Raw genomic sequence first — 16,323 nt, forward strand, 5'->3', positions numbered from 1 at the left:
TGTATTCGTTCTAAATTGTAATTCGTGTTGTTTGTATAGTTTGGACAAATTGTAGCCGGTGAACTGATTGGATCCTCTTCTAGGCCCTCAAATATATTCCATGACCAACCTAATCATATTTTGGTATCATAAAATGTTGGTACCTTTTCACATAAATCTGATTAAATTTAAAATAGTTTAACTTGTTAAAAAAATGAGAATTGTATTGTTTTGTACAGAGGGAGTAGTATGGAGCAGAGGACTTGGAGAACTGGGAGAAACTAGCTGTGATTAAAGGACAGTGCTACGTTCAGAGTATGTGCGTTCAGATTCAGTGCTCTGAAGAGTGCTGATCTCAGACGATCAGCAGATCACCAGAAAATGATGGACAACAAGTGTTGAACGAATATATGTTTCTATAGATGCTGAAACGATATTCCTTGTTCTTTTCTTGAATCCACATTCACAGAAATTCCACGCACGTGGCTGTTCTGCAGTGTGGCCGCACAGGCTTGCCGCCTCGTGCTTTCAGCTTTCGTATTACAGTATACAGTAGTACTGTATATTACTATTCCCTTATGGCTCGTGTCAAGCACGCACGCACGCACTATACGTCTATACTTTATATATATTCACACCACGTGTACAGCCGACTTATCAGCTAGAATCTATAGTATTTTTTTCTTACAATAAAACAGCTTTAGATTTTAATACCAGCCGAACATGCCCCAGCATGTTCGCTGGTTGGTTTCTAGGCTGATAAGCCCGGTTGGTGCTGATTTGTTGTGAGAGAAAAATATTGTACCATGACTGATAAGCTCTGGCTGAAACCAGCAAACGAACAGACTGACTGAGTATATGTATGTATGTAACAGCTAGCAGACCGGCGGCCGATTCAGAAGTGTACGTATATGTAACACAAAACGATCGACTCCGCTCCTAGTATACATTGATTCTACCACGGCTTTTGCTACAGTAATCCGATGGATCAAAAGGCAGACACAGGCATGGCAATGGCGAATTGGAGATGCCTGCAGGCTGCGAATCAGTCATCAGATGGGGTACCTGTCGATGTCGTCCATCCAGGGGTTGCCCTTCTCCTTGGCCGGGTTCACCGACCGGAGTGCCTTCCACACGGCGCTATTGCACTTGAACTCGGAGCCGAAGGCGATCTGCCAAGTGCGGTGATCCATCCCTTGGCCTCGGCGTAGGCGAGCTCGTACTAGGGCGAGCTGCTGGAGGTGTTGCCGAGTGGCAGAGCTTGGAGACAAATACAGGGGGGGGGGGGGCATTTCAGTGAGACCTGACTCTGACGGTACAGATTCTAGCGTGGCTGCTATTGGCTGTCTAGGCGTTGCCGCGTTGGGGCGCCGCCGCGCCAGCCGCCGGGGGCCGGTCAGCCGACCGCCAATGAGCGAGTTAAAGAAGGCCGCCAAGGATTCCAGCTCGAGGCATTGACAGCTCCGGTGCTCCGACCTTCGGCTCCGCTGTCTCGGTCACTCCGTGGATTATTTTGCTCGTGTTGACTGATGCCAGGGCCAGGTGCCCGGGTCCCAACTCCCAAGTGCAGGCTTGCACGTGGCCCATCACCTGGTGGGCTAAATTAGCTAGCGGATTTGCACATCCGCAACATATATTCTCTTTTTTTTTACGGGGCAAGGGGGCCAGAGCCCTCTATGGCCAATACGTGGCTCCGCCGTTGCGAACCGGTGCAGCGTCATCCTGGACGGCTCCATGTGCCAGTCCGTGAGCTTGAGGTTCTTCTCCAGCTCGTCCAGCACCGCGCTCCCGCCCTTGTGGATGCAGAAGTGCTCGAACGCCAGCTTGAAGTCCGGGAGGTAGGGCTTCACCTTGCGCGCGACGAGCATGGCGAAGAAGAGCAACTGCTCCGACATGGGCAGCACCAGCGGGCCGAGCGTCGTGATGTTGGTCTTGAGCGCGTCCCCGGCCACGACCATCAGCTCCTTGGACAGCGACACGCCCACCTTGCCCTCCGCGTCCTCCCGCTGACTCACGCAGCCGAAGCAGCGGTCGTCGGCGGCCTTGTGCGTGCGCACCGTGTGCACCAGCTGGTACTTGGACCGTCGCCGCGCGGAGCCGCGGTTTTCGACAGCAGGACCGCGGCGCATGCGGAACAGGCAGTTGGACACCAGCATGGAGCGGTCGTTGCCGAAGTACCAGTTGAGGGTGGTGTTCTCCATGCTGATCACCACGGCGTACGTCCCGGTGGCACTGCAGCAGGTCCCTGGCGAGGTCGACGGCGATGGGCCCCGCGCTGCAGCCCTTGCATCCCGCCGAGGTTGTAGCTCGCGACGTTGCCCCGGGGCTTGTAGTGGTTGACGACCATGGCGGACAGCGACGGCGTCGAGTTGAAGAGGCTGCAGTTCACCACCAGCACCCCCACGTCCTTGGGCCGCACCCCCGTCTTGGCGAACAGCTCGTCCAGCGCGCCGAACATGACCATCTCCGCCTCCTTCCGCGCGTTGGCCATGGACGGGTTGGGCGGGATGTTGAGCAACGCCTCCGAGAGGTACGTGTCCTCGCCCAGCCCCGGCCGCTCGATGACCCGGCGCTGGAACTCGATGTTCTCCGGCGTGAAGGTGCCCAGCGACTCGGTGCAGTTCATGAACCGCGCGCGGCTGCACTTGCGCTCGTCGTCGGGCTTGTAGCACGCGAAAGTCCACCAGGTACACGGGCCGCGGCCGCGTCAGCGCGTACGCGGTGGCCACCACCACCAGCACCGTGGTGCAAACGAGCACGGACACCAGGTTGTACTGCAGGCTCTGCCACAGGTCCGCCAGGTCGCGCAGCGTGAAGGTGGACAGGTGCGCCGCCACCAGCCCCGGCAGCGGCGCCAGCAGCAGGTACGCGCCGTGGCTGATGAGGTGGTGGTACCCCAGCTTCACGTACTTGAGCTTCACCAACTGCTTGAAGTCCGGCGTGCCGCTCGACGTCGCCGCCGCTGTTCTTGGCTCGTCCGCCATGTCAGCTAGCTAGCGAGCGAGCGAGGGCAAGCAACCGCCCGGGGTTGTGCTGCGTTTGAAGGCCTGGACACGCTAGCGGCGCTTCATGCGTTCCGCCTGACGCGCCCGACAAACGCCACGCGGATGGGGGCTCGACGGCGACGGTTACGGGACCGGGGCGGGCGGGAGGAGGAGGATCAGCCAGGAGGAGGGGTGGGCCCCGGGTGAGCGTGACGTGGCGGCCCGGCATCTTGTAGTCGCGCCGCGTTCGCGCGCGGGCGCGGCCGAGCGAGGCGGTTAGCCCGGACCCCCCCGAGAGAGCCGTGCGCGGCTGCGCGGGCGCCGGTCCAGCCATACACACACGTTCGGGCGCAGAGCTCGGGGGACGGACGGTACGCGAACGTGCGGTGCGCGCCTGCGCGGCGTGTGGTGGACTACGCCTTTTCCGAGCGTAAGACACACGTGTACACGGACGTACCTAGATTATATTATACTTCCTCCATATAGAAAAGATACGGTTCTACTCTAGTTCTAAAAATTTATAGTAAGGCCCTGTGTAGATCTCCTAGAAAATGCTAATGAGAGAAAAATGAAAATTGGATCCAAACAATCGAATTTTAGAGTGAGATTGTATAATCCTACCCCTATTATTTGAAGATTTTCATTGTGCAAAGGCAGTAATCACTATGAGAATAAGATCTAAACACCTTTTATTTATTTATTTTTATCCAGAATCCAAATTCTACATTCCAAAGTCTTGCTACGAGAATAAGATCCAAACAGGCCCTAAGTTAAACGATTTAAGTATAATTAAATCAATATATTATTATCTTGGTAATGAAACATACTTTTTAGTATACTTATTACAAGCCATGTATTTGGATTTTTTTATAAAATAGTCGAATTTAGAATAATTTGTTTTGACCTAATTTACATTTTTTTTATGGAATACATGTAGTACACACACACTTTATAATATACTTCTTTCGTCTCTAAATAAAAATCAATTTCTAGAGTTGTCATAAGTCAAACTTTTTTTTTGTGTTATAGACCAAATTTATTAAAAAAGAGTATAAATATTTATGACATCAATGAGCACAGCATAAACAAATATTTTATAGCATATCTAATTATACTAATTTAGTGTTATAAATCTTCATTCTCTTTCCTATAAATTTAGTTAAAATTTAAAAAGATTAATTTGGTAATTTGAAAATTAATTTATTTGGAGAAGTAGTACGTAAATGAAAGGGTATTTCGGGGCCATTTCGTTGCTCGCTTTCATGCAAATCGTGTGTACCATGAAGTCCTTCATGGAAGGATTCTTTTTCCAAGTGAAGTTTTTGGACTTACTCTAGTGGATGATTAGTGCAAGCAACAAGTAGTACGAAAAAAGGCAGGGTCAAAGTCTCAAAGAGATGCTGCTTTCTTCACCGAATCACCTGGTCAGTGGCCACACTGCATAGATCACAGATGTCAGTCAGATGATAGATAGATATATGCAGTCGATCTCATGTTCCTTTCGTCTCGCAAGCACGTTATACTGACCTGCCCAATCATCACCGTTCTCGGCTACAAACCAGCACTGCAAGTTTCCTCCTAGCCTTTCCGGTGAGTGTGAAAACCTTTACATATATTCGTTGCAGCCCAGCGGTCTCTGTTTTGTACTGTTAAAACAATACTTTTTAAGTCGTCGTAGGTCGCGAGAACACATGTTGAAAAGCGACGCCACAGACTCCACCAAACACGTTAAACATATAAAAGTGAATAGAGGCAATGGTCAAAACTCAAAAAGGATATTAAGGCTCTCTTTAGTTCGCGAAATTTGAGAATTTGGTTACTGTAACATTTTCGTTTTTATCTGGCAATTAGTGTTTAATCATAGACTAATTAGGCTCAAAACGTTCGTCTCGCGATTTCCAACCAAACTGTGCAATTAGTTTTTTTTCATCCATATTTAATACTCCATACACGTATCGTAAGATTCGATCTAATGGCTACTATCACATTTTTTGAAAATTTTTTTGGAAACTAAACGCAGACTAAGAAGAACCGCGCTGTAACTTGCTGTAAATAGTACGTGTTCACCTGCTTCATCACGTCATTGACCTGCTGTATCCGCAGGCAGGCAGCATCGAAGATGAACTCGCAAGTCAGCTGCGTGTTCGTTTGGCTGGCTAGTCGTAAATGATCGTAAATTTTTAGTTAAAATAGTATTTTTTTTATATAAACCAGTCAGCAGTACTTCTTTATAAATCAGCAACGATATGAACCAGCCAACTGAACAGGCTGCAGGTTCTTCCGCAGTAAGGCTTGCCACCGTTCCCCAGACCTCGCACGTAGCAGAAGCTCTCTGCACTGGGTACATTTTTTTTTGGACGGGCTCCTCGTACCCAAACTCTTTGTTTAAACCGGTTCCGTTGAACATGGTGTGACGCAGAGTGACACAAATTTAATTCTCCGAGAATGAAGATAATTATGTATATATGAATTATGCTAACTTTCATCTGTTATGCATTGTAATACCTCTTCAACCCATAAACTGCTTAGGCCCCGTTCGTTTCTACCGGATTGGCCCGTTCCGGGTGGATTGCTACGGCCCGTTTTTAATCCGGATGGGCACTAGAATATGCGTTTGTTTCGGGCCGGCCTGGAACGAAAACCGGCTTCTCTTTTCCCGGTCTCCACGGCCCGGAACGGAACCACACCTCCTACCATCCGGATCGGTGCCGGCTCCCTGTCTCCACGACGCGAGCACGCGACGACGCAGCAGAGGCGACGGCGGGGTGGCGCGAGGTGACCACAGGGTGGCGCGGGGAGACCGCGGGGCAGCGTGAGGCGACGGCAACCCTACGTCCTCCTCCTTCCTCGTCCTTCTCACCGGTGATTCCCTCGCTCTCCCCTTCGTCCTCGTCCTCTCTCCCTCCTCTAGGGTTCTTGGAAAAGGAAAAAAATCTCCCTTCCATTCGCGCGCGCGAGAGAGAGAGAGAGGAGAGGGGGGAGGAGGAGCATGCCGTGAGCTCTAGAGGGAGAGGCTGGCGGCGGCGCGGCAGATCGAGCAGCGCCGTGTAGCTCGCATCGGTGGGGGGACCCGCGCGCCCATGCGTCGGTGAGGTGGTGGGGCCCGCTTGGCGCTCGAGTTGGAATGGCGGCGGCGGCGGGGAGGTGGTGGGCGGTGGTCCTTGCCGTGGCGGTGCTGCTCGGGCCGGGACGGGTCGTCGCCAACACCGAGGGTGAGTCCTGCCTGATCTCATACATACTAGTAAGCCATGCGCGGCTCCGGTTTGGATTCGTCCCAAGTTCGAAATCTGTACAACTGGGATGGAGCATATGGGCTTGATTCTTTTACGGGTTTGATTGATGCTCGTAGGTGTTGCCTGCTCTCTACTTCTTGCTTCCGTTCGTGGTGATGTATTTGGCGGATATTTGCTGTTTATGCATAGAGCGTACGTTTCATTATAGCTCTGCCTCGATGGATCAGAGGAATGAACAAGCCACGTTCAGTTGGTTTCGAGGAAAACGTAGACTTTTTGTTCGGTGTAGTTCTTTCATTGCGCCATATACTTTTCTCGTTTGGGCGTTCAGTCTGTCGTTAAGTCTACTTCCAATAGCAAGGCAGCGAGAGACCACCAAGCTTAGCCTAGTTCGTTTGTACTATAAAAAGAGGAATTCTGCTAATTCCGTCCTCCAGAATTAAGGAATGTCCCTTTGTTTCAGTCTGTAGTGAAGACTGAAGTTGACATACCTAGCCTATTAGCTCACTTTGTTACTCGTATTATTATCTAGATGATGTCTTGATTTGCCAAATGGTTTCTTGTTACTTGTAGATCTCTCTAGCACCATTTAGAGTTGGGGAAGGTGAACCTCCGCCTTCTTGGGACCCGGTACCAACTCCAAAAGGTACTCTAAAAGCTTCTATATGACTATAAGTTTATATATGCTTATATAAGACGACTATAATCTTTATTAAAGTTTCTATATGACATGGTCAATAATATAACTTCTATATGACATGGTTAATAATATTTAGCTTCTATATGACTATAAAATTGTATGCTTCAGTCAATGCGTCTCTCACTACGAGATCATATTAGAAAGAGGAGGGAGGAAGAAGACGATGACATGATGCTATTTATTTTCACCGCCTTATATCTTATGAGTTCTGCTAGAGGAGGGGAAAAGAAGAAACGTCATACTTCGGAAGAAACAGGCGAGGTTAAAGTTCAAAGACTCCTCGAGGGACATGTCAAGAACTGTCAAGTTGCATTTAGGATGGAACCACGCATCTTTAGAGAATTGGCAAATTATCTTAGAAGCAAAAGGCTTGTTGTTGATACTAGGATAACTATGGAGGAGAAGTTGGGTTTCTTCCTATACATGTTAAGTCACAACGCCTCGTATGAGGATCTCTAAGTGTTCTTTGGGCACATCAATGACACCTTCCATCATCACATCAACCACTTCTTCAAGGTGGTCATTCCCGCACTCTCTCGCCGTTACCTTCAAGCTCCTGATCCTAATCAAGTGCATAAAAAATCCAAGACAATCCTAGATTCTATCCATTTTTCAAGAATTGTGATTTCGATCTCAACTTCACTTTCATTTCTAGTGGATGGGAGGGATTGGCTACAGATTCTAGAGTGCTACGATCAGCTATGAGCAAGGGCTTCCAAGTACCTCCAGGCAAATTCTATCTGGTTGATGGAGGGTATGCAAATACTCCATCTTTTCTTGCTCCATATCGAGGAGTTCGATACCATTTGAAATAATTTAGGGCTGGACATCGAAGGCCGCAGAACCCAAAGGAGCTCTTTAACCACTGCCATGCACTACTGAGGAACCATGTGGAAAGGGCTTTGGGGGTGCTTAAGAAGCGCTTCCCCATTCTGAAAGTTGCCACATTCCACATGTTGGAAAATCAAGTAAAGATACCTATAGCTGCTTCCATCTTCCATAATCTGATCCGATTACTTCATGGAGATGAGGAATGGTTAGATCATCAGCCGGATAATATCTCTCTAAGAAACTTTGTTGCTGTACCAAGTGGTGATCAAATGAATGACCTAAATGTGGGTTCAGTACAAGGCAACGCTTTAAGAGACACCATCGCCCAAGAAATGTGGGTTCAGTACCAACAACATTTAAATTAGTCTTTGAATAGGCTATAATAAGTTAATAAGCTTGTAATAAGCATGTATTATAATTAAGCAGAGACTTCTTTTTAGTCTTTAAATTAGTCTTTGAATAGGTTGTAATAAGCTTTTGTCATGAATAAGCTTGTAATAAACTTGGCTTGTAATAATTGAATAAGCTTGTAATAAGTGAATAGGCTTGTGTCATATACTCATATTTGATAGCGATGGTTGGAAAAAGGCTCCCCGAAGCTCAATATGATTGCAAGGGCGTCACCAAAGTTGCACCGGTTCTTGGGTACAACAAGTGGTATTAAAAAGAAGGCTTCTCCTAAATGCAGTAAGGCAAAGAAGACTGGAGGTTCTCCGAGAGGTATTGTGTTTAATTCTCTGCTATTATTGCTGTTATTTCTTTGTAGCTGTTTGCTACTAAAAATAACTTTCTTGAAGTAATTCTCTTCTATACAATTTATTCCACCATGTGCTATTATAGTAGTTTTAGTAAACCTATAACCTATAAACTGGTATTTCTTTACTGTTATTTGTATTTGCTGATTTTTGGTAACCTAATGTCTGACCATGGTTTACGTAGTAGTAAAGCAAAGAGCAGACTAGAATCTGGCCCTTGAGAAGTCCCTGGTAGACATTCTCCATGGTTATAAAGATAGTGGCTACAGAGGTGACAACGGATGGACCCCTGAAGGGTGAAATAAAATGATGAAGGAGTTCCATCTGAGAAACAAGTATGTCAACTACACAAAGAGTCAGATTCAAGACAAAGAAGGACAGCTAAAGAAAGACTATAGGATGCTCAAAGAGGTAAGGAGGCAGAGTGAGGCCACCTGGAATGAAGATAGGCATATGGTTGAAGGATCACCATCTATGTGGGATAACCTTAAAATTGTAAGTTGATTTCTTGAAGTAATTCTATGGATATCCTCATAGTGATAACCTCATATTTGATCAATGGTTCTCTTTGAATGTGCAGACATTCCCTAAAATTAGGAAGTTCCGCAACAGTAAGGCAAGATTTCCACTATTTGATGCTTTGGAAGAGCTTTATGATGGTAGGTTCACTTTCTATAGTTGCAAACAGTGCCAATCAATATATTCTTTCTGCTTCTCACTTTAGTATTTGCTTGTTTCTATCTTGCTGATCTATATTATCCTATGATTCACTTGACTTGTCTACTAGTTCTGATGACTAAGCAACAATATGCTAGTTTTATAGAGTTAGGTCATAGCTATATTGGTTCTCTTTATACTTGAATTTCATGAAGAAAGACCACTATCTATAACTATTTCCTTGTTATCGTGTAGGTCATTTGGCTGAAGGTACTTACAATCTGACTTCTCTTGAGCCACCATAAGAGGAAGCACCACTTCAATAAATTCATGATGTAGATGACTTGAACAACATTGAGGTTCATGAGATACTAGATGAAGATGATTCGATCATTGAGATACAAGAGGAAGCAAGTGAGGTTATAGCTGTTGAAAGAAATGGACAGCGAGGTTCTCTATCACGAGATGAAGAAAATGAGGTCGTAGTTGTTGAAAGAAGCAGACAGCGAAGAACTACTACTACTACTACATCAAGCAAAAAACATGAAAAGGAAGAAAAGAGACCTAAGAAGGGTGAAAGGATTGAAGAAATTATGAGGAGATACCTAGACATGAGGACTAAGCAAGTACAAGATGAGTCTGCAGATCTAGCCAGAGAAAAGGAGGTTGCTGAAGGTAATGACTTCTCTATCAAAAGGTGTATATCTGTTCTGAGCACAATGGAATTGACAAAGGAAGAGAAGGCAAAAGCATTTGTAGTTTTCATCAAGAGCAAAGAAAATAGAGAGGCCTTCCTAAGTGAGTGTGAACTAGATCGAGAAGCAACTTTGGTTTGGCTCAAAAGTGCAATGATCTAACAGGTCAGTCTACTTAATTGCTGAAAACTTAATGTTTTCCTTCTATTTGACTACAAGAGTCCTTTAGTCACTGCAAAACTGAAAGAAGAAATATTTTTTAGTTCTGTGCAACCCTTAGAGATGAGAACATTTTGATAGTTGAGTTGCTAGTAAGAGGATTTGGACTATAGATATGCATTTCTAGTTAGGTTGAAAGCTGAGATCTGCTCCTTTCATTTAGCTTGAAAATTGACGTCCTTTTATAGTAAGGTTGAAAGCTGAGATCAAGGAGTATATCTGCAGTCTGCTAGTAGTAGGTTTGTAATGATGTGACACTGTCAAACTTAAATGCTAGTAGTAAGGTTGAAAATTGCTTCTTGCAGATAGAGTGCTTTCATTTGTGATGTCAATATTAAAATGTAGTTATGTCATTTATGTGATTCAGAGTAGCATCCATATTATGCACACCTGGTAGTGACAATAGTTTAGCCTTTGCAAAGTGATTTAGTTAAATATCTTATCTCTTGTTTGACCTGTAGTGTGCTTTGCTAAATTCTTTGTTGCTCTGTGTTTGCTTGCTGACTTCAGTGGATGTTGTCAGTGCTTTTACTTGTGTGCCGACAGTAGCAGTAGTTCAGTGGCCGGTTACAGTAGCAGCAGAGTAGTTGTTTCTTTACATGCTTTCAATTAGTTGAAGTTGAAAACAGGCTGCAGTGCTCATAGCTTGCTTATTATACTTGCAGTGCATATAATTTAATTAACTCATGGGCTTATACTTGCTGATTGCAGTGCATATAAAAGAATTTTCAGTACATGTTTAATTTGCACCTGTGGATGATCAAAATAATGTTAACTCCTGGTTTAATAAGCACATCAGCAACTTTTTGCGAGGGACAAGTCTAAAATTGATCAATTGTGTTCATCCAACATAACACGGTGTGACCGTGTGAGGGACAAGTCTGGTATGCTTGTTTGTGCAGTATGCCATTCCTGCTTAGGTGCTAATTTGTTGGTTAAAATCCATGAGTGCAATCCACTGAGCACGTTGGATTGGATGAAAGCAACCTATGGGTGGGCTGAGAAAACAAATTCATTTGATTTGGAGTGGGGTTGGAATGGGGTGGGTTTAGTCAATTAGCAGGGCTACTGCACTTGTTGTAGCTCATTCTAGGTCCAAGAACGTGCTTGAATTAGGAGCTGCTTATGGTGTTTTTATTGCACGTCACACAAGCTGCTGTAATTGACACGCTGAAACTAGCCCGTTACAGCACCGTAGCACATGGTAGCTTTTGCTTGTTTTGTCCCCTCAACTGACTTGTTCCACTGGTGTTTGGGTTGCCCTGTTTGCAGGACCACTCTGGCGGGGATATGACTGGCTGTGGTCTATGAGTGGAGCAATTCTGATGATGGAACAAAAACGCTTGTAGGAACCCCTAGTCTTCTTTTTTGAAGAGATCGACTCTACTCATGTATATGTCTAATTTTTGCTGTAATGTTATTAGAGTTCTAGTACCAGATGCAAACTTACTGCCTGGTGGCTCCCAACTCCTAGTCACTCATATACCATTAATAACATTGTTGCGACCTCGATGTGGTGTTAACTTGAGCGGACGGTTACTTGACATGCAGCTCAGATACGTGTAGTCGCTAAAGATTGTGATAATGTTCAGATTACCATCTTTTGTAACTTGTGAGTCAATTACAGTCAAGTTGTTTCTGGATGTTCATTGCTTGCTTACAAGTACAGCTCTGCTACCCCTGTTTTCTTGCCTCTCTCGACCGAACACTCCTTTTTTTCACCAGGTTTTGATCCTGGCCAAGAATAATTATTCACCAGATTTTAGTGACAAACCAGGATTCACTCGATCCTGGTCAGGATCAAAACTTGGTCTGGAACCAATCAGAATGAGGCCTTAATATATTTCTTTCTTTGTGGCCCAGCAGCACTCTGTAAGATGAATGGTGAAACAATCGCCGGAAGCGTTCAAACTGGAATGTATTGGTGTCAGTTAGTCAGTACTAACACACTATGACTGCCAGTATAATCCAGAAGGAATAGGTTTCAGACTACCTGTCCTAGATCAAACTGTCGTCCGAAGTAAGTCGACCTTTCAAAGGGGTCAAAGCCTGCAAACTAATAAGACCACACAACTCGTCAGCCTGATCAAAGTTGAGTTTCATTAACACGATGACCGATGAAATGAAGAATTTTCGTGCTTGTATAGTTACCCGGTACATGACCTCTATCCCATAATCTTGGCGGGGCTGATAATTGTATTTTAAGGATTCAAGCCGGTATTCGACTGCTTCTTCTGCACTAAACTGAAAGATAGAACCGTTTTAAATGCCCAATGTTAGAGATTTAAATAGAAGGACGGGCCTGGTGCAAGCGGTAGAGTCTTACCACCTGTGACCGGAGGGTCCCGGGTTCGAGTCGCGGTCTCCTCGCATTGCACATGCGAGAGTAAGGCTTGCAACTGACACCCTTCTCCAGACCCCGCACAGAGCGGGAGCTCTCTGCACTGGGTACGCTCTTTAATGTTGAGATTTAAATATTTATGCTCTTTTGCAATTATTTTCAGACAGGGCATTACATTCAACCTGGGACCGAAGGGCTTTCTCTTGCGAGTTTCAAGCCTGAGGCAAACAACAGCAAGTTCCAGTCAGTATTGCAAGCGCATCAACTCCGGGATTAACTCGTGTTCATGTACTATGTCATACTAATTATTACATCTGGGATGTTAGGCCATAAACGCATGCCTTATCATGGTCGACACAACTTCACAAGTTTCTTATTGCCTAGTAGAGGCTACTCCTTAATGGTATGAATTGTTCAGGTGGGATTTCCCACTGCCAAGCTCACAAAAAAATAATCTAAGCAGAGGCCTGAAAGTCCTCAAATCCAACCATTTTATGCAGTAAGACATGATCTTGGGGGAAGGAAGACAGGATTTACAATACAACGTTAAAAAAAAGTAATTTTATAGGAGAGGACATGCCACTTTGCCAGAACAGTTGTTACAGGGAGAGGATATTTCAGAATGTCCTTAAGCTTTTTGGCCTAAAGGAATACCTGATAGGTAATGGTAACGATCTCACAACTCACTGTAAATTTGTGGAGAAGTTATGCTATGCCATTAGTTTCTCAGTTATTTGTGCAGTTCTTAGGCAGAACAGGAAGCAAAATGACTTGATAAATAAATTTAAACAAAGCAGACAAATGAAAAGTGAAAAGACAGCAGTCCTTTCCGTGGCCCTTTTGGCCTACACTGGAGAAAAGTTAGGTAGAACAATAACATATGAGTTTATATACTATGACAGTTGGCTGCCCAAATCCCTGCAACTATATTTTATAAAATTTTGATGGATGTATATGCAAGGCCTCATTTAGTTGGCGAAATTTTTGGCGAAATGGTACTGTAGCATTTTTGTTGTTATTTAGCAATTAGTGTTCAATCATAGTCTAATTAGACTTAAAAGATTCGTCTCGTGAATTTCGTCTAAACTGTATATTTAGTTTTATTTTTTATTTATATTTAATGCTTCATGCATACGTCCAAAGATTTGATGTGACAAAAAATCTTGAAAAATTTTGCAAAATAGAGGGAACTAAATAAAATCGATTCAGCCTGTCTGCCTCAGGTTACAGTTTCCCTATATGTGCTGTGCAGGCAACCTAATCTTCAGAAGAGTCCAGTCCTCCAAAAACAGGCATCCCTCACTTGGGTCCTGTTTAGTTCCACTTCATTTTACCAAATTTTTCAAGATTTTCCGTCACATATCTTTGGACACATGCATGAAGTATTAAATATAAATAAAAAATAAAACTAATTACACAGTTTAGACGAAATCCACGAAATGAATCTTTTAAGCCTAATTAGACTATGATCAGATACTAATTGCTAAATAACAACGAAAAGTGCTACAGTTGTATTTTGCAAAAAAAATTTGCATCTAAACTGGGCCTTGGGATGCTCGCAGTCTCGCACACAACTCCAAAAAACTGAGCATGTTGTTGGAAATTGCAGAAGGAAACAGGCCCTCCTGACCCAGTATTTATCCATTCCTAACATGCTTTCACACTGACGCTTAGCATATCCAATTGCCATGTATGGTCTAGCTAACCAATTCAAACAAATACAGAAGCCCTGAAGTGAATGAATTACTACCACAATGTTTTGTAATATGCAGCATCCAGGTAGCTGTAACCATGTGACTGTTTTGGTAGACAAAAGGTGGGTTGGAGAATGAATGGTATGGTTTCTTTCCACGGAAAGCCAAATTGAGGCTCTGATGTCAGTTTAGTTCATACACTACTGTTGGATGTCTAACCTGAAGGGGAAACACTTGTCTGTTTGATTTATTGAACCATTTTACCACCTAATAGACTTAGGCCCTGTTTGGCCGGGCTCCCGTGGGCTCCGGCTGCTGCACTGTAGCAGGGCTGGCGGCCGACAGGTGCCTGGAGGAGCCGGAGCCGCGGAGCCAGAAAAACGAGTTTCTCCGACTTCCGTTGTGTCAGTGAGAGAGGAAAGGAGGAGAGAGAAAAACGGCTCCGGTGAACAGTAACAGGGTGTCGGCCGCTGGGCGGCCGACAGGACGGAGCCGGAGCCGGAGCCGTCGGAGCCCGGCCAGGCCCCGTTTGGCCGGGCTCCCGCGGGCTCCGGCTCCTGCACTGTAGCAGGGTGTCGGCCTTTGGGCGGACGACAGGTGCCTGGAGGAGCCAAAGCCGCAGAGCCAGAAAAACGAGCTTCTCCGGCTCTAGTTGTGTCAGTGAGAGAGGAAAGGAGGAGAGAGAAAAACGACTCCGGTAAACAATAACCGGGTGTCGGCCGCTGGACGGCCGGAGCCGGAGCCCAACCAAACGGGGCCTTAGTCAAGTCGAGAGAAACTAGTTTCCAGTACATACTTTCATTGCCAATGATAACATCCTGTCAATACAGTGCTCAGACAGGCACACAAATTTCAGTTGATGTATGTACCTGAAAACATTGTACCTGAAAACGATTTTTCCCCTCGAGTTTTGTTCCAATCCTGGACTGTCCGGATCACGGTAATCAATCCAAATGATACTTTCATGGCATTTTGTTCCATTCTTACAAATATATTTACTTTATAACTGAAAAAAAAGTGGTGTAGTAGTCACCGAAATGTGTTTGAGAACACAATAGAAACCAAAACCAGAAGCCCCATCAGCTATCCGTGTCTGCCCTGATTAGGCCCTCCGTAATGTGCTCCTAAAGTGATGCCTCAAAAGGAGAGAGAAGAGCAGAGCATCACTCAGCACACTGCAGAAGCCGATGCCTGATTCTAGCGATGCTCAAAAATCTAAGAGCGACACAACTACCTGCGCCGATGCCCAAACAATAAAAAAAAAATATCGTTTCACCTATTCAGTTCAGCCAACAGAGAACCGGTAGGTGAAAAAGGAAAAAAGTAGCCTTACTTTATTTCATATGGGCCCCAATAAATGCAGATGGCTTCGGTTCCTACGTTTTCTACACTGCAGCACTTCAAGACTCACAGTGCTCGTTGTTTGAGGTGGGATTCAGATTTTTTCGGCCACCACTCGCACACTGCGGAGGGCCTTACGCAACCTAGGCCCCGTTTAGTTCACCAGAAGCCAAAAATTTTTACACAGTACCTGTCACATCGAATCTTGCGGCACATACATAGAGTACTAAATGTAGATGAAAAAAACTAATTGCACAGTTGGGTGAGAAATCGCGAGACGAAACTTTCGAACCTAATTAGTCCATAATTAGACACTAATTACCAAATACAAACGAAAGTGCTACAATACCCAAAACCCAAAAATTTTCGGAACTAAACGGGGCCCTAATCTAACTAGATCCCGTAACGTGTACTCAACCTAGCTGAGACTTCTCACACGCGCAGAGCAAGATGCAGCGAGGGGAAAGGGAAGTCGAAACGGCGGGTACTGACCAATTGGACGAGAGGAAGTCCGGCACGTCCGACGAGGCGGCGGAGGCGGAGACCCCGAGGGGCGCCGCCGCGGCGGGGACCATGGGTCTAGGGCATGCCCTCCAGCAGCAGCAACCGCCACGGGTTGGCGCCGGCGGGAGCGCGATCAGCTTCGCGGTAGCAGCAGCGGACGACGCCATTGTCGCAACTCGCAACCTGACTGCCTGAGAGTGAGATGCTTCATTTCCGCCTCCAGTTTATTCAGGACCGGAAGATTAATTCAGGCCAGTGAATTTGAGTCTGTTAGCCGTGTGCCATTAGCAAAGATGATCCAGGCCCTGGGCCACTAAAAAGTTTGAACACAACTGGATACCATGACGTTAAACTTTTTTTTTGCTTTTCACGTCATTCTGTCCTGACACT

General features: G+C 45.5%; 1 protein-coding gene and 1 pseudogene across 1 annotated transcript; both read right to left on the reverse strand.

Annotated features, from left to right (window-relative positions):
• Window positions 1-768: 768 nt before the first annotated feature.
• On the reverse strand, window positions 769-2,963 carry LOC136516817 (3-ketoacyl-CoA synthase 11-like; annotated as a pseudogene).
• Window positions 2,964-4,388: 1,425 nt separating this feature from the next.
• Window positions 4,389-16,103, reverse strand: LOC136516116 (uncharacterized). Its single transcript, XM_066509506.1, has 9 exons — window positions 15,922-16,103; window positions 12,570-12,612; window positions 12,205-12,297; window positions 12,047-12,109; window positions 11,888-11,964; window positions 5,470-5,487; window positions 5,275-5,360; window positions 5,031-5,119; window positions 4,389-4,400 (listed from the first exon to the last, which is right to left on the reverse strand). The coding sequence occupies exons 1-9, from the start codon at window positions 16,098-16,100 to the stop codon at window positions 4,389-4,391; spliced, it is 660 nt and encodes a 219-aa protein (XP_066365603.1). The 5' UTR covers window positions 16,101-16,103.
• Window positions 16,104-16,323: the final 220 nt, after the last annotated feature.

Source organism: Miscanthus floridulus, chromosome 17 (assembly GCF_019320115.1).
Source record: "Miscanthus floridulus cultivar M001 chromosome 17, ASM1932011v1, whole genome shotgun sequence".
NCBI lineage: Eukaryota > Viridiplantae > Streptophyta > Magnoliopsida > Poales > Poaceae > Miscanthus > Miscanthus floridulus.